The 18935-nt window shown below is 46.0% G+C and overlaps 1 protein-coding gene across 1 annotated transcript in view; it reads right to left on the bottom strand.

The window, feature by feature from the left end:
* Positions 1 to 856: 856 nt before the first annotated feature.
* Positions 857 to 18935, bottom strand: part of DENND11 (DENN domain containing 11) — a 42201-nt gene continuing 24122 nt past the window's right edge. Inside the window, exons 4-9 of the mRNA XM_079150844.1 lie at positions 15094 to 15247; positions 9061 to 9199; positions 7660 to 7791; positions 7354 to 7504; positions 6545 to 6613; positions 857 to 4950 (exon numbers count right to left, since the gene is read on the bottom strand). Of these exons, the coding sequence (XP_079006970.1) occupies positions 4755 to 4950; positions 6545 to 6613; positions 7354 to 7504; positions 7660 to 7791; positions 9061 to 9199; positions 15094 to 15247 (841 nt within the window). The 3' untranslated portion in view covers positions 857 to 4754. The remainder of the gene's footprint in view (positions 4951 to 6544; positions 6614 to 7353; positions 7505 to 7659; positions 7792 to 9060; positions 9200 to 15093; positions 15248 to 18935) is intronic.

The raw sequence follows: 18935 nt of genomic DNA, 5'->3' as shown, positions 1-18935 counted from the left end.
CTAAATTTGCATTTTTACCCCATCTGCCCCTAAATTCCAGCCCTCCAAATGAATTAAAGTGCTAGTTGTAAAACCACCCCCCATTCCCACCTCTCTCCAGTTGACTGGGAGCCTAATCAGAAGGATCACATTTATCCTCTTCTGTCCTGGAGTCCCGCTGAAGCTTGGCATGTGTCATCCTTCTGGGACTGTAGAGTTTATCTCCTGGAGTGCTGTTCAGATCACACAATGTCCTTTTCACTCTCTCAAACAACGCTTCCAAGGGTCTCACAGCTATGGAATAACAAAGCTGCCCATTTCTTCTAGGATTATAGTTTTGAAATTTCCTTCCATTTCAACATCTTCATACTCAGTTTATAACATAGTAACATCAATATAAAAATAAACTTCCATTTCTTATAAGAAAAACATTAACTTAATTCACAGTTAGCCTTTTCCCACAACACTTAGTGCTCCAATAGCTCCTGGGAACAGAGGTATATTAGTAATAAAAAATGGAATATTAAAAACTCATAGCTTGGGAGTAAAAGGAGCCTTTAACTCCTCCTCTCCCCCACCTGAATCAGAAAAGGATTTTTCCTGAAATGAGAAGGGCGAGGCCTGCCCTGCCAAGGTAAGCCTGCAGGTCTGCAGGATGTTCACCACAGGGCATAGCTGCAAGGTATGATGGGGGTGGGGGTGGGGGGCAGATAACTCTCCAGCCCCAAGCTCACTAGCCTGGAACCCAACTGGGAGAGAAGCCCACGCAGGGCATGCTGGTCTGCATATTTTCTTGCATGTTCACTGTCAAGCTAAGCATTGCCTTACATACCATCCATTTCGTTCATCCACACCGTCCACTCATTATTCTGCAATCAGTTCCCTGGACAATGCACTTTCAAAGGAGAAAAATAGTTCTTGAGGTTCCCGCCTTTTCTCCAAGTTTAATGTTCTGCCAGTGAAGATTAATTCTTTACCACCCTTTATGAAAGGCCTAAAGGCCTCAGTGGAAAGGTGAACAATTTCACATTTATATTGTGTTTGAAGAGCTTTCAGTGTATCAAGACAGGAAGCTCATCCTCCCAGCCCACCCGAATGAAAACAATGACTTAGCTATGATTTTTCTTGTAGCTAAAATATCATAGGTAGTTACACGATACATGGACCTTCACATGTGACACCTGGCAATATCTGCATCTGTGTGCCACTGTTACCTTTCCTGTTTTGATTTTCACATGGTGTGTAACAAGGAAAGTTAAAGATATAAGTTCCTATGTAAATTACTTCTATAGATACGCCAATGTGTTTGGGCTCTCTCCCTTAGCCAGATAGGAGAAGAGATACCAAAATGGATGTTGGTGTGGGAGGCAGATGAACTTCCAGTTCATTGTACTTAGAACTCAGAAATGTACAGGTCTCACGTGGGATGCTGACACTGGAATCGATCTGGTCCAGGCATACAGGAAGCTTCATATTTAAAGCCAAAGCAAATGCTAATCAATGATTTGGTGCATACTTTTTAGTCTGGTAGGATATAAGCCCTACTGGATCTGACTCCTTTTGGACAAAAAGTCATAAGCCAGGCCACTACTAAACATTGTTCCAAAAGATGAGCATTATCATCCTCTGAGCCTACAAAATGGAAAAATGTTCACTTTAACATGGATATAAACAAATCCAAAGCCTGGATTCCAGTCCTTACCAGGATTCTTTCCACTTAGGAATGATTGGTTAGCCCTAGCGTCACAAGCCAGCAGGTGGTCCACAGGGAGACTCAAGATCAGGCTTAGAGCTCCCCACAGCAGGGTCTGGTGGCTTAGGCAGGAACAGGTGAGGGCCACCAGCAGAGGGCAGGATCCAGACCCCAAGTTTCCAGCTCTGCTCCCGAGGTCAGTGGTGGTGGTCATACTGCCTTTACTAAGCTTAGACAGACCTGCAGTGGGGAAGGATGTTTGCCAACTTCTTACAAACAAAAGCAGATTTTTTTTCATTAAACATTTAAAGTGACAGAAAAGCAGGTCTACATGGCTCTTAGCTTCTGTTGTCACTGTAGAGGGATTCCTGTCTAGTACTTCACAGATCCCCCTTAGAGGGAACTGGAAGCGAATGATACGGTCATGCCTGCTAACTTTCCCTATGGGAGCAGCAGAGTCTTGTACTAAGCAAAACTTCAAAGGTGACCTCAGAAACAAGAGGCTCCACATAATCCAGGTCATAGCTGGGGATGATACACAGCAACAAGTTGGTGAAGGGCTCACACACATGCTGTTCAGTCGAGTAGAGACTGTGCGCCAGATTTCTGGCCTCAGGAGGAAGCTGGCAAGGTAGAGAAGGACTGAGGGAGAAGTTCAAGGTCTGTTCTGGGGTTGGCTGATCCAGGCCCCTACGACTTGCAATAGCACTGCCTCGGTACACTCCCCTCTGGGCCTCCCACACTCACACCCTCACCTTCCACGTGAGCCCAAGCAGGACAGACCAGACAGACAGCTGCCACTGCCCTGGCACCATTCAAAGGAAAATACAGAACTTCCTTCTCACCCTGCTGTCTTTACAGCAGGACTTCCGAGCCTGGAGTTAGAACAGCACAGTCAACTAAAGTGTGCGTGTACGGAAAGCTCTGGAGCCGAAGTGCTTAGTCCAGGTTCTCCCAGAAAATCCCCCAAATCCAGAGAGAGGGTCAACCTGTCTTCCTGGAGAATCCCCCTATGCTTGTCTCTAGCCACCCACCTCCAGCTTAGAAAACCCTGAACCCTAGGGCACCACTAGAAGTAGCCGCTTCCTGACCCAAGTGAGAGAATCCCCATGAGCCCTGCAGGGCAAATGGAGAGGCTGCATACAAAGGGGAAATGGGTGAAGCATCAGCCTCTGGGACAGGTGTGTTTCTTTTGTAAACATGATACTGGAATGATGACTGAATCCACAATGCAAAGGAGGGAATGCATTAGTTGCACAGATTACATTTCAATGCCCAAACTTATTTATATATTTACATAGATGCTACTGTGATTAGTCAGTGTATTTGCATTTCCACATGTGAATTTATTTACTCTGGAATTCTGCATCAAGGAGCTATAGTGAAAATACTTTTGAATTAAGCAATAAGCCCTAGGAAACTAGAATTGATATAAGACACATGACCCCATTCACTTGAAAGTTCTTTCTCTTCTGTATATACCAGCCTGACAGATGCATTGATAGCTATTCCAATAGCAGAGGGTGAAGGGGAAAAAATTAGATTACCAACAATCCAGGGTCCCAAGTCAAGAGCGTTAGCTATGACCCCAAGACCTAAACTTTACTCACAGGAGCTGGCTTTCTGACTATGGTTAACAAGTGTCCTCTTACCTAAGCCATCAGATAGCCCAACCCCAAGAGAAGAGGCAGGTGACTACAGGACCCATCCCAGACCATCAAGACAGCAGATAAGCCACGCACGGCAGTGCACATCTGTGATCCCAGTGGCTCGGGAGACTGAGGCAGGAGGATTTTGAGTCCAAAGCCAGTCTCAGCAAAAGTGAGGTGCTAAGCAACTCAGTAGATCCTGTCTCTAAATACAATACAAAATAGGGCTGAGGATGTGGCTCAGTGCCCCTGAGTTCAATCCCCAGTACCCCAAACAAAAGAAAGCAGATGATTATGACTGACACCTGAGGGCTCCTGACCACTCCCCTAGGAGAAGGCACTGTCAGATTTTCTTTACAAATCTTTTAGGTCTCAGGACCCAATCACTGGGCCTGCTAAAGAGTTGTTTGTCAGCGCTCCAGAGCGGCCAACAGTCTTGTTAACATCAGGTTCCAACCTGTCAGTCAGCTCAGGTCCTGGCTGGATTTAGGAATCCAATGCATCTGTCTGATGCAGAGGGTTGCTGGCAGTGTCTCCAGGGAACCCTCATCCAGAGGAAGAAACTTAGAGCTTCTACTCTAGCCTGCTTGAACATCTACCCCTCTACCCTTTACAAACACCCAAGTTACTCCAAGAGAATATTTAGCCCTTAAGAGACTAAACTGTAAAATGAATCTTTTGTGAGCTCCAGGGCCACTACTGGCCCTTAGGAATTTGCCAACTCAACCCAAGAGGAGGGATTCAGAGAAAGAGAGAAAGAGAACATTACATTGAGTGGCCACCATTAACTTACTTTGGGAAGGGTTTCAAGGCTTCAGTCTGTGAGTTTAGCTTTCACTTGACCAATAAGCAAACTCTCCCTGTCATTCTGTCCTTAAAGAAGCTATTTGGTGTCAAAAACATCCCTTTGTCCCTCTCTGTGATCCCTATTCAAGTGAACAAGGAAGACACAGACTTGTCCTAAGGAAAAGGTATTTGATCCCAAGACCACTTACTCATAGAACCTGACAATCTTGAAGGGTCATCTGGTTAGTTTCTGCTCTCAGGCAGATGAACATCTAAGGCCACACTGGACAGATGGTTGTCTTCTTGAATGCATCAAGGGACAAAGACCCATGGACTTTCTGAGCAGTCCACTTCACTGTTTTCAGAGCTCAGCCTGCTCCTAGTGACAGAACTCTGAAGACCAAACCCAAGCAGCAGCTCTGGGAGGTAGAGTCCAATGTCCTACCAAGCAGGATACAAAATCAAGGACCTCTCACATTACCTCTAGGAAAAAGGGAAGAAAGGAAATTGCAAAAATTACATTTGTTGGAAAGTATAAACATCTTCCTTTGTGTCAACTTATAAAAAATGAGGCCGTTGGGGTGCTGGGGTGCACTCCAGGCTACGTTCACCCACGCGAGTACCTCGCCAGTCCCGTGTCACTCTTCCTATGGGCAACAGGGGTTGTCAATGACCAGCATGACATCAATGCCGTAGGCCTCCAGCAGGTCCATGAGGAAGCTGCGGTCTCCTTGGGGATCCAGGCCCATGCCCCGGGCATGCTCTGCTGTCAGAGTTTTGTCCTGACTGGCAGACACCTCCAACAAAGTCTGAAATATCCGGTTGTTTTGCTCTAGGAAAAACCTGCATTCACAAGACAGGAAAGGAGAGATGAAAGAGCTCACCAAGATAATCCACACAAACCTGAACTACACTTTTGTTGAATTACTTTTGAAAGTCTTCAAAAATAAACCAAATATACCTTTTAAAAGAAGAAAACAGGGTCAAAGTTTCATTATACCATTGTGAAGTGCACTAAGGTTAGCAAGAGCAAGGTGGTGTGAACCATGGGATGATTGGCAGATCTGAGTGGTGCTGGCTTGCTGCCAATACCATTTTCCTGTTAAGAAGGAAGTTGCTAGGTTTTAAATACAGCCCTGGGGAGGAGCCCCCACTTCCTGCTCCTCTCTCCTGCTTAGTCATAAGAGGAAGAGAAAGTTGAAAGCACAAGGCCTGATAATGTAGTTCTGAGGTCAGGATTTCAAGTGAGACGCTAAAATCCACTTTTACAAAGCCCTAGAGCAGCCACTCTAAGTGGCAGCCAAGAATCCTCACTAGAAAACAGAAGGCCCTGGGCCACTGTGGACAGCCGTCGTGGCTGACAGTGGCCACCAGGAAAGCGGGCACTGAGGTGGGGCAGGCACAGGGCTATTCTGAAGCTAGCAGCACCGGAAGTGGGGAGATTGAGGGAGAAAGGAAAGGTGAGCCATGACCACTGAGACTGGCACCAGCAGTGCTCCTGGCTGTGTGTCCTCTGATGACGCTTGGCGGGAGGGATCATGCACAGAAAAAGAGTTAAAGGCACGGCGATACAGTGCTACATCAATGAGTAAGTCACGCGCACAAAGCCATCACTTGGCTCTTTAAGATGTGGTGCTTGGAGCTCCCAGTGTCAGCAGAGGTCTCTAGAGTCTAAAGCAGCTCTGGGTGCTTGGAATTTCAAATGCCGTGGCCTGTGTTGAACCTTGAGACACTGACTCTGCCTGGTTCCTGGGTACCTGATCATCTACAATGTGCATGCCTTAGAAAGTGTGCCTCGGGGATCAGGACCACTGTGGAAGTGTCCACAGAGGTTTCCATCGCAGCTGGGAATCGTCCTAAGCGCAAGTGTTGTTCCCCACCCTAATCCCTGCACATGGAGCAGGAAGACCAAATGGGAAGCTGGGAAACCTGTTCAATGAAAATCCCATTTGTATGACAGAACATGATTCCACGTGGCTGCTTGTGAATGAATCAGTGCTCAAGGCTCACCCCACCAGATCTTGGGGAAGACTCCATTCAATTCCATGGATCAATTTTCAGATAACCCATAACCCTCAGCACAAGGAACTGCTCTCTTAAGTGGAAGCCACAGATGAGAAGTCCCTAAGTCCTGAGAAGCACCAAAGTTCTATGTGGAGACATCCTGGATGCAAAAGCCCAGCAGAGGCACATCCCAGACCTCCTGTTTCTCTCAATGACCCGTTCTACCTCTTTCCCTAACTCCTCTGGGTTCCCTGTATGGCCTTTCAGAGCTGAGGTTGCCTCTGTAAAGAGCCCAACTCTAAGAGCTCTTGGCAGCAATAAAGGACATTGCTGGACTGCAGTGGGTGACACAGGAGGGACCCAGGTTAGGCAAAGCAGTCAGCGCTGAAGGGATTCTCAGGGAGACCCACAGCACTGGCCCGGGCAGACTCACAGCACAAAGAGGTCCTCCTCACAAGGGTTGTAGTCTTCTTCCACTTCCTGGGAGTACAACAGCATCTGCCTGTCGGGGAAGAGACACCATCAGACGGGTGCCCACCACCTGCCGGTGGCCAGGCATCTGCAGTAGGCCACACCTTCCTGGAAGCAGCGCTGGCCAAAGTAGCTCGCCATCCAGGGGCAGGGAGAGAAGGGACAGGAAAGGATGCACAGAGCGTGGAGTCCAAACTCCAGGGCCTACGGCCAGTTCTGCCCCTGGAAACCTCAGGTAAGTGGGGATCCTTCCACTATCCGTTGAACGGGAATGTCAATGATCCCACTTAACTCACAGGTAACCAAATTACTGAAATTAAATGAGTTGATGCATAAGCAAGTTTCTAACACAGAGATCCACACAGTTGCTCAATAAATGGTGGTTCCTAACACATGCACACAGGCAAACATAAACAAGGTCGTTGGGAGTTTCTGGAAGCTAGCATAATTATCCCAAGGCTTCACAGTTTCCAAAGCTAGTCAGAAAGAAATCGGGTATCTGCCCCTTTCCTATAAAGACGACATGCAAGGGCCTGGCCTCTTCCAAGCACAGGGATCCCCTTCATTTCCACTCCCAGCAGCACGCACACTGGAGAAAATGCAGCAGGAGGGAAGGTGTGGCAGGGCGGGACTCAGAGACCACCAGGGCGGTCCTGGGAAGGCGGAACACCCAGGCCACCCAGCCCTCCTGCACAAGTGTGGCGCTGGCCTGGCTGCATCACACACGTGGCACATGGGGCACCCACAGGCACAGCCCGCCTCTGCCCACACCTCTGCTCATTGAGCCGCCGGTACTTCTCCCTGTCAGCACTGTTGATCTTCAGCAGGGGCTGCAGGTGGCCATGGTGTGTCTTCACATTCTGGTTGTCCACATAAACGTCATACAGCTCCCGCTTCTCTTCAAATATCTTCTCTGTGGTGCCTGCAGAGCCCAAGGCTAAGCAGGTGGGAACCCTGCAGGGTCACTGAGGGAACCAGCCCAACCCACCAGAGAAGCAAGGAGGCAGGAAGCCCAAGTCTGGGAGGAGGAGAGGGGCTGGGACACAGGGGCAGCATGAGGGAGGGCCCCGTACTCACAGGCCACATAGGACACCTCTACCTCCAGGCTCTCAATGTCAGCCACGTTCACATAGAAGAAGGGCTTGGACTCAGGGATGGTGCCCCCAATGCCAGGCAGCGAGACGTTGGCCAGGCAACAGCAGCAGTACACTGAGGGATGGAGGAGGCAAGAGGAGTCTGCTGGTCAGCACCTCGGAACTGTAGCGCACGAGGAAGCTGTTATGGTTAGATGTGGTCTGTCTCTGTCAAAACTCCTGTGGAGGCTTTCTTGCAAGGTATCCGTACCAAGAGGAGGTGGGCCCTCTCACAGGGAACGCTGACAGGGCTTCGTCCCCATGAAGGCATTACTGTATTCCCAAGGGTCTGTCAGCTCTGAAATAGGCTGCTATAAAGTGAGCCTGGAACTTCTCTCTCCTGTGCTTCTCTCCCATGCGTGCCCACTTCCACTCTTCTACCTCGAGGTCCTCACCAGAAACTGAGCAGATGCCAGCACCATACTCTTGGCCTTCCAGAACAATGACCCAGAATAAACCTCCTTCTGTACGAATTAACCAGCCCCAGGCGTTCTGCTATAGCAACAGGAAGTGGAGTAACACAGGAGCTACGAAGGGCTTCATTCTCTGCTGTCCTGGGTCACCAGTAACTAGGTGGTCCTAGCAGTCTGAGGAGACTGGGGCCAAGTCTCCCCCAGGAGAACCTGACTTCCTCCAGGTCACATGAGCAACATCTTACCAAGTCCATCACACACTTCTCAGTCTTTCACCGTCTTGCTTCCTCCTTCTCAAGACTTTGACCTACTGTGACCCTACTGTCACCAGTTCTCCCCCTTCTGGTGCTTCCACCCCATTTCCCTGTCCTTCCACCATTGTCAGTCCACCTCCTGTGCCTGGTACGCTGCTCCTCACTCACACTCCCCAGTGACGCCCCATCCCTTGGTTATCAGGAAGGTCCTTAAACACTCTCAAATCACCACCTCCAGCCTAGCCTTTCCCCTCAAGGTCCTGACCCCACTACTCACGCACCTGGCATAAATTTTCCTAGGAAAGCCTCACAGGCAGGCCACCCTCATCATGTCTAAGTTAACCCTGCCCAACAGCCTCCTGCCCCACTCCTCCTGGGTTTGGTGGCTCCACCTTTACAACCCAATCAGGCAAGTTTGATCAAGTGTATCTTATATACATCTAGAATCCATCTTTTATGCCTTAATCCACATTTTCTCTCCAAGGCTACTGACGTGTCACCCAGTGCGTGTTCTTTGTTGCCTCCGGGTTCCACACTCTAGAGTATGAACCACTCAGGCCACTACCAGGCTCAAACCCCCCCGATATGGGCCAGACTCTTCACATTTGATCAACAAGGGAAAAACTCCAGCAGTCTATGCTCTGGGACCTGGAGAACCCTGACTTTGGCTTCAATTACCTCTGTAGCACACGACGCCCACAGGAGGGGGAGAAAATATCAAAATGCGCTTTCGAAGTAAGGCAAATTTCCAGAGGATGAGGATTTGCTCTCCAAAGAACTTAATAAACTGAGACATGCAGCCAGCTGGGTGTGTAATCTGAAAAAAATAAAAAGGGGTTAGAGAGAAGAAGGAAGAGCTGGTTCGAAATGCTGTGAAGGATTTCCAGTGCTGACCTGCCTCCCCGCCAAACTCCAAAGTTCAACCAAATGCTAACAGATGGTTATTTCTGCACAAAATATTTGTCACTTTAAGAGTCTTATCTTTAAACCAAATTTCTATGGTACATCTGTTCCCCTGATATGCTGAAGTTTAAGGACCATTAATTACTCAAGAGAAAGTATGGAGGAAACAAAACTGAATTTAATTTTCTAAAAGAAATAAAAGTATCTCTGAAGAGAGAATATGCCTCAATGAGAAAATTCAACTCAAAACATTAATTAAGCACCATAATAAAATAATGAGCAAACAGTCCCAGATGAGAGCCCCCAGCATCAGGGCCTGCGACTGCGCAAAGCAAGTGGTCTGCAGGGGTCACAGGCAGGGGCATCCAGGTCACTTGCTGTGCTTCAAATCTAAGTGCCCTTCCTTCCCACCCCAACTGCAGACAGCCTGCAACCAGGAGTACCCGAGGGGCAGGAAGATAAGCTCTGTCCCCAGGGAAGGCTGAACCAGTCCCAGCACTGCCAATCACTAACAGGGAGGCCTAGGCAGGGGAAGCTCACTTTTCTTTTTAAAAAATTTTTTATTAGTTCTTTTTAGTTATACACACAGTAGAATCCATTTTGACATAATTATACAAGCACGGAATATATCTTGTCTAATCAGACCCCAGTACCTCTCTTTCCCCTTCCCTCTCCCTACCCCACTCCCTTCCCTCTATTGATCTTTCTACAATTTACCCACATTTATTTATTTTTCCATATTTATTTTTTAAATTAATTTCTTATAGCTCACTTATCTAGCCCACTTTCCTCCTCTGTAAAACAGGAAGGCCATCACCTACCTCACATGGCCACAAGGCCCACCTGAGGCAAAATGTGAAATACTTAACAGCTAGGAATGGCCCATATGCAGTGACCACTTGTGTCACTTCCAGAACAGAAACTTCACAAAAAGGCTTTGTGCGCCTTTCAGAAGGCCACTTCCATGCCTCAGTGTCAGAGGGAAGGGTCATTTCCCACTGGTGATGCAGTAAAGAGCAGTTCTGACCAAAGGCAGCCCCATCAAGGCTGTGGGCTGGGGCGTAAGGACTGAGAGTCCTAGGAAAGGGGCATACCCAGTACCCAGCCATGAGGCTTCTGTGCTCTGCCAGCCAAGACCAGAGCTGTCCTTGGCCTTCCAAGACTGCACCTGGATGCCTGGGAAGGGCATTTCCCTTTCTGAGGCACTGACCCTGCACTGACCATTCACTCACCACAGGCTATGGGAAAGGCTGCCCTCCACTGAGCGTGCTTTCTCTGTGGCCTACCGACTCCTCTGCCACCACATCCAAACCACCAGGAGGAAAGGCACCAAGTCTGGCCGGATCCCTCCTCACCACCTTTCACCAAATCAATACAGCAACAGACAAGAAGGGGGCTGAAGCACAACCCATTCTCCCCACCTTCCCTGTGGCTTCTCCCAGCCCCTAAGGCCTGGCAGGGATTGCACCAGTGTGTCCTAAAACCAATGAGTCTTACCTCATTTCTTTGTTCACTCAAGGACGCAGGTTTGCACTTTTAGAGAATTCTCTTAAGTGCTTACTAGGGCCTCTCAGCATCAGCCGCAGAGACGCACACCCCTCATTTACCCTGTTCAAATGCACAATGAGACAAACTGGTCTCCTACTTAAGTATTTCCTGTTTTTCAGCCTCACTCCTCTGTGGCTTTCACAGAGAATTCTCTTTGCTTAATGCCTACAGTTTCAGTTTTTATGTTTTCCCTCCAATCATTCAAGCCAGGACTCCATCCTCTTCTTATTCCCTCTCCATTGCTGGCAACTTCCTGGGGTTCAGTCTCCATTGTCCTATGCCCACCTCTTGGGATCCATCTGCTCCTGGAGCTGCCCCCCACCCTCGTCCCTCCCACTGTGCTATGGGTACAGTGAACAGCCACTGATTGGACATCTCCTAGAGGCTTCCATCCTCTTCCTCCATTCTAGTTTCTTATTTTTATTTTCTTCTACAACATTCTTAGACATCTGACTCCTATTTTTAAAACTTCCTTAAAATTTTTCTTTATACATGGGTACACATTGCAAAGATTCACTGAACTATATAATTTTTAACTTGTTCCCATAAATATTATATTTTGGTAAAAAGCTTGCATACAAATTTCTCGGTATGTATGTATATGTGATTTTCCAAATGGAATCATATCAACTGTCCCTCTGTATCTGTGGAGGATTGGCTCCAAGGCCCCCTCTCAGATACCAAAATCTGTAGATTCACAACATCTTATGTAATGGAATAGTATCTGCATATGACCTGCACACATCCTCCTGTATACTTTAATTATTTCTGGGTTATATATCATACCTAAGACAATGTAAATGCTATGTAATATTTGTTGTACTGTATTATTTACAGAATGACAAAAAATTTGTGTATGTATAGTACAGATATGATTAAAAAAATATTTTCAATCTGCAGCGCTCAGATCTGTGGACACAGACAGAGGGGGCTAACAATACAGCACTGTCATTTCCTCCTGGTCCTTTTCTTCTGTATGTGTATAAGCACTGCCCTCTTCTCCCCTCCAGGCTTTGTCTCACCCCCAGGCCATATGTGTATTAATAGCCTGGTATACAGCCATCCATAGCTTTCCATGTACATGTAGGCATACGGGCACATCTGTATCTATACCTAAGTCTATCGATATTTTAAAAATTGTGACTATATCATCTATAGTTTTCTGCCCCTTGCTACTCTCACACAAATAGGCCACCCCAGTCATCATCTTATACTTCAATTCCTTATTCCCAATGGCGGCTTACTACCTGGGCGTTCTAGTTTTCTACCACTCTGAGCAGTGCTGGCTTAAACATTTTCACACATACCTCATTCCAGTGGGTCTACATCTATAGGGCAGACCCTGGAAGATGAACTGCTGAAACAAAGGTGCATGCTTTTTTTTTTTTTTTTTTTTTTTGCCGTGCTGGGGATTGAACCCGGGGCCTTATGCTTGCAAGGCAAGCACTCTTCCTACTGAGCTATATCCCCAGCCCCATGGATTTTTAATTTTAATATGCTGACTTTTTTTTTAAAAAAGAAGACATCTGCAATCTATGAAAGCACCCTTTTCCCTGTAGCTCCTTGGGTCTAACTGCTATGTTAATGAGCTGCCCTCAATGGGGCAAAAGCGTGTGGCAATTTTCCCTTCTTTCCCTTCATCCCTCCTTCTTGGTCTCTTGGGGAGAGGAATCCAGGGACATTCAGGTCAGATGCTGGTCACTTCCCCCTAGGTTTGCAGCTAGCCCAGCAGCTATTTCCCTCAGAAGAAACAGAATCAGGAGCAGACGGAGAGCAGGGTTCAAATCAAGATGAGCCCAGAGTGACCCTGATCACCCGCAGACCGTTAGTGTCTCTCAACTCATGTCACAGGACTGAGAACTCTGAAAACTGCATTTCCTGCACTCACAGGCACTGGCCTCCTGTCAGGTTCTTCCAATGGGAGGCAATAACTGGAAGCTGGAAGGTGGGCGGAAGGGAGGAAGGAAGGTGTTCTCTTCAGCAGCAGCAGACACCTGACTCCAGCGTCCAACTATTCTGAGCACTCTGTCCCTGCGAGGTAAGGAATCAGGACCACTGCTGCCCTCAGAGCTCTAAGCATGGGCTGTGCTGAGGCCCCTCCTCCAAGCCCCCCTAGTTCTCAGAAGGTCACCTCTCCACCTTGGTTGCCCGAGCACCTGTTGGTATTTATAGCCTTATGCAATTCCCTCTTCCCCTGGAGTAACTTGCTTCTCATCAAGAGAATACAGTTGTCCCTTCCATGATTAGGTTACAAAGTATTAAAAAAAATACTCATGATTCTGAGTATTGCTAACCAACCCTTTCTGGCTGGCTTTGACGAGGCAAGCTGCCATACTGGAGAGATCCCATAGGTAAGAACAGTCAGCAAGTACTGAGGACGTCAGTTCAATAGCCCCAAAGAAATCGAATCCTGCCAATACCCCATGAGCTTAGAAGTGGCTACTTCTCCTGTTGTACCTTCTAATGAGACCCCAACACTAGCTGACACCTTGACTGCAGCATCACAAAAGACAAAGGAGGAGAGGACCCAGCCAAGTCACGCCTGGACTCCTGACTCACAGAAACTGTAAGATAATAAATATGTACTCTTTCAAGCTTTCACTCGTGGGTAATTTGTTATGCAGCAATCTATGACTGATAGAAGGTGGTGGCTGCTGCCTGCAATTACAGACTAATCATGCAGTCTGTAGTTCCTAATATATACGATGGAATTGCATTTGACAATGTCTAGAGTCCTTCTTGGTACATGCTAGTACCTGTGCTTCTAGGTACAGGCACATACTTCGTGACTGATCATAGTGAGGACCCAACACAGCAAAAGGATGATGCTGTTCTCCGACAATCCTGCTTAAGGACCATGCCCTGCTGCTATGAAATGGAAAAACTGGAACTTTTACAAACATGAAGCCTGATCAACTGCTGCAGAAGCAGAGGCTCAAGGCCAACCCTGACTTTGACTGTTCAAAGCCCAGATATAAAAACGTCAGGCTCATCTTCCATGGTGAGGACCAGCTTCAGTCCCACCTGCTCCTTTGGGCTTCAATTGCTGTATTACTGATTCCCTACACTGAATTAGTTTGAAATACTTAATGTGGTCTCTGTTTTCCTGATAAGACCCTAACTTACTTTTTAGGGTTCAAATTCCATGGTCTACTATTTAAAGTTTTCTATAGTCTGAGTCTAATCTATTTTCCCAGTCTTTTCCCTTATGGCCAGGTGAAATAAAAATTTAATCCCAAACCAGTTTGCTCATACCCACGAGCTTGTCTCGTGTTTTCCACTTCTCTGCAAAGGCAGCGAAGTAGGGCAGAGTCCTATGTGAATGTAAGCCCTGCACTATTTCTTACTAACCGTAAGGCCTAAAGCAAGTCACAGGGCCTTTATAAGCCTTGGTTGCTTTAGGTGGAAAGTAGGAATTAGAAAACAATCATAAAGATAAAGCGCACCAATTCAAAAACAAAACAAGAGTGCTGTGAAGGTACAGATAAATAGCCAGCGTGAGGCTCTGCACACAAGACATGCGGAGGAAGTGGCAGACCATGGCTGTCGCTGCCACTCACACCTTCCCTCAGTCCGGAATTAGCATCCTTTACTTTCCACTTAGCCAAATGCTTTAGGGGCCAACTCCTCTTCCAAAATGCCTTCTCTCTTAAACTCACGCATGATTTCTGTACCAAGGGAGTTCTAGGTAGGGCTGAACTATCTTGTGATAGTATAGTTGTACAAGGGAGGCAGGAGGAAGAGGAAGGAGATTCATGTTCTCAGTCATCTCTGTAACCTTTGAACACCTAACACTTGGCCAGGTATTTTGTTGACTATAAACAAAATGTAGTCTTTGAAAACTACAAATGTAGCACTTTGAAAACAAAGTGCTAGAGGAAAAACAGAAGATATCAAAAATATTGTAACTAAAAATACATATTTGTTCATCAAACTTCTCATTTTTATTCATATGTCTGGCATTACAATATCTGATGCACCCAACAGAATCAAATCCATTTTTTCCCCTCCTAGGAGCCCAGCATGACTGGCATGTCTATCACACTTGGCTTTGCATTATGAGAAGTGTCCAAATGCATCGTGATTAAGATAACTTCCCTTAGGTTTTAAGTGAACCTAAATGCTATGTTCTAACCAAGTCTATCAAAAGCAGACTTTCTGCATGAGCCCAAGACACAAATTCTTATTAAGTAAAAATTAATCTACAACTACTATTCCCAGACCCAGGTCCAGGGTGGTGTGAGAGTGTGGCAGCCTCACCTTCATCTCAGGGTACATGTAGCGGTGGATGGAGGGCAGCCAGTAGACAGGGGGCAGGGTGCTGCCTCTCCCAGGACCAGCGTGGAGCACCCCTTTCTTGTCCTCATAGAATGCAGCCAGATGAGAGTAATGTCCCGGCGTCTCCAGCTGGTGCCTGCACAACACACACGCACACAGTGAGAACAGCTCTGGCTGTGGCAGGCAGTTCAACCCCTGCCCCCAGGGTTAAAGGCAAGGGGACACTCAGAAAATCTGCACTTGGAGGTTGCCTCGAGGCCCTCCTCGGTGTGGCAAAAGATCCCAGGAAAAAGCTCAAACATGGGGCCTGCGACACCCCGAGAGCAACATGTAAAGCCTTCTCTTTCTTGTGGAAAACAGAATTAACAGGCTATGGCTAATGTCTATTGTTCTTGAGCAAAATATGCTAAAGACTGTGCTGCCTCCCAGGATGGCTGTTCACTGTGCGGAGGGATAACCTGGAAGATCACAAATTCCCTGCTTAAAACTGCTCTTTGTTTACGATTCATGCTTGTTTGCTCTTGTTGTTATAAAAGAGTAGGAAGAAGCTTCCCCTTTAGTGTCCCGAGTAAGGGAAAACAGTTATTACTGGGTATTACTGAGGACTTAAAGTTTCACATCAAGTAATAAAGAAATAAAACACGTTAGACTCTCTTTCCCCACCCTGGTCTGGTGTTGCCGCAGTAGGTCATTTAGAATGCAGACTGCTGCCTCTCAAGTCAAAGCACTATGTTCACTGGGGATGTTAGTGGTTGAAATTTGTCCTGGAATCCTAATCCCCAGGAGGTAGCCTTCTTTGGAGAGGGTCTTTACAGAGGTGACCAAGCTACAAGTTCATCAGAGTGAGACCTAACCCAGGGGGACTTCTAGAAAGGGGAACTTTGGATACACACGTGGGCATACACACCACCATCCAAGGATGAGGGAGACATGGGGGTGATGCAGCCACATGCTCTGGACACCAAGACCTGCCAGCAAACCAGCAGCCGGGGGGAGGCATAGAACAGATGCTCCCTCACCATCCTCAGAGGGAACCGAGCTCGCAGACCCTTTGATTTTGGACTTACAGCCTCTCGGACTGTGAGACGGGGAGTGTCTGTTGTTCCAGCCACCCAGTTTCTAACACTTTGTTGTACAGTCCCAGCAAACTAATACAGGGAGCAATAAGAGGACCTCAACCCCTCTTAGTCCATTTTTATTTTCTTGGTGTTTTATTTCCATGAATCATGAAAAAGAAGCAAAATAAAGCTCCACTGAGCAAAAGAGAGGCATCCCTAAGTAGGCGGACCCTGGAATAACAGTGCCTAAGAACAGGCACCACCCCTGCCCCTCCACACTCCGACCTGCCGCGCGGCTTACTCCACACACGACAGAGTTTCCACTGACCAAGTGATAGCCAGCTCTTCTCCACCCTCTCCACTCCAGAGTGACTGACAGGACTCAATGTCAAGGTGGTGGCAAGATACCTTGAGGCTAATTTGTATTTAAAAATAATAACATCACTATATTAAAAAATGATTGCTAATCAACAAACATATGAAAAAATGTTCACCATCTTTAGTTATAAGAAAAATGCAAATCAAACCTACCCTAAGATTCCATCTCACCCCAATTAGAATGGCGATTATCAAGAACACAAGCAACAATAGGTGTTGGCAAGGATGTGAGGAAAAAGGTACAATCATACATTGCTGGTAGGGCTGCAAATTAGTGTAGCCACTCTGGAAAGCAGTGTGGAGATTCCTTAGAAAACTTGGAATGGACCCACCATTTGACCCAGCTATCCCACTCCTCGGCCTATACCCAAAGGACTTAAAATCAGCATACTACAGAGATACACCACATCAATGTTCATAGCTGCTCAATTCACAATAGCCAGACTGTGGAACCAACCTAGATTGATGAATGGATAAAGAGACTGTGGTGTATATATATATATATGATAGAATACTACTCAGCTATAAAGAATAATAAAATTATGGCATTTGCAGGCAAATGGATGAAATTGGAGACTATCATGCTAAGTGAGATAAGCCAATCCCAAAAAAGCAAAGAACAAATGATCTCACTGATAAGCGGATGATGACACATAATGGAGGGTGGGAGGGGGGCAAGAATGGAGGAAGGAGGGACTGTATAGAGGGAAAAGAGGGGTGGGAGTGGTGGGGGGAAGGAAAAAATAACAGAATGAATCAAACATCATTACCCTATGTAAATGTATGATTACGCAAACGGTATGCTGTTACTCCATGTACAAACAGAAACAACATGTATCCCATTTGTTTACAATAAAAATAAATGAAAATTTTAAAAATATATATATTAATGCAGGGAATGAACTATTTCAGAAATACCTATGGAAAGAAAACACAGTTGACTACACTTAAACAATTTAAGCACTACTTCAGGCCCATTATTAATAGATTTCTGTACTATGAAATGAAACTATTAAACAATCTGCATAAGCCATCTGAAAAAAAAAATGATTGCTAAAATAAGTTCCTCTCCTCTGGGAGACAGCTAATTTCAGGGGTTCCTACACATTTTGTTTTAAGCTTTGCACAAGAAGGGAGCCATGTGACATAATGATAATGACTGTGGGAGGGGCTTCTAATAATTTCTGTCACTCTTACAAATGTTCCTGGAGTAGATAGAAAATCCGAGGTGGCAAAGTTGTGTCTGACTACTCTGAGAGGATAGTAGATGTCAGCTATCTTCAGGGATTATGTCAAGTTGCTGAAATTTTGATTAATAGAAAATCACAGACAACTAATAAGTTCAAAGGCGTTTTCATTAGAACACATTTTCCCTAAAAAGAACAGCAAGAATCTGTATGTTTTGATCTAAAAGGAGCTGTATCAAGGGTAATTTATGTTACACTTTTTTCTGTTTTGTTTTTATTAATTTTTTAAAATTTTATTTGTTCTAATCAGTTGTACATAAGAGTAGAATTCATTTATACATTTTGATAGATCATACATAAATGGAGTGTAATTTCTCAACTTTCTGATTGTACATAATGTAGGATCACATTTCATTTTCTAGGGTTACTGTTTTCTGATTTGCTGCTCAATTAATTGCCTTTTCTGTTTGACTACACAAAACACTAATAGGACCGAGTCTCTACAGAACAGTTCACTACTAAGTTAGTCTGTTAGACAAAAAAACTAATTTCAGGACTCTGTCCTGTGAGAGTTAAAATACCACAAAATGATGAGACAGAACAAAGCCATAATATGTAATACAGAATCTGAAGGAGACATCTATATATATAGTATTAAGTAAGCATATATGACAATTGGCAGTTCCTGGATGTTTAATGACAACTGTATGAAAACCTCAAAATGTAAACATATTGCAGGTTTTGCAACAAACAATATTCAAATCACAATACAAGAAAAACCAAAAACTATAAGCAAGGTTGAGAATGCTTCAAGATAAGGTGGTCTCCAAACAAGATGTAAAAGAACATCCTCTTGGTGACCTTATGAATTAGAATGCATAGATGAAGAAAGCACCACACTGAAATCCATGCCAAGCAATCTGCAGAAAGTGTCCAAGAGACATGACGTGGTAAAACTAGGAATAGCTGTCTCAATATATGCTACAGAACTGAAGTCACAGGTTTCTGGACCAGATTAAGGATTCCCCTGAAGGACCAGAGACACTGGGGTTCTCTTTAAGTTCGCATCCACTTCACTGATAAATCGCAGGCAGGTGAGATCATGCGGACATCTGATGTGCCAACTCTGCCTTCCCTAACACCCTACAGCAATTCATCCCATCCTGCTGCACCAAGACTCCTCTGTGCAGTGACTGCATTT

This window comes from Sciurus vulgaris, assembly GCF_902686455.1.
Source record: "Sciurus vulgaris genome assembly, chromosome: 8".
Classification (NCBI taxonomy): domain Eukaryota; kingdom Metazoa; phylum Chordata; class Mammalia; order Rodentia; family Sciuridae; genus Sciurus; species Sciurus vulgaris.
This window is presented reverse-complemented; position numbering and strand designations above follow the sequence as displayed.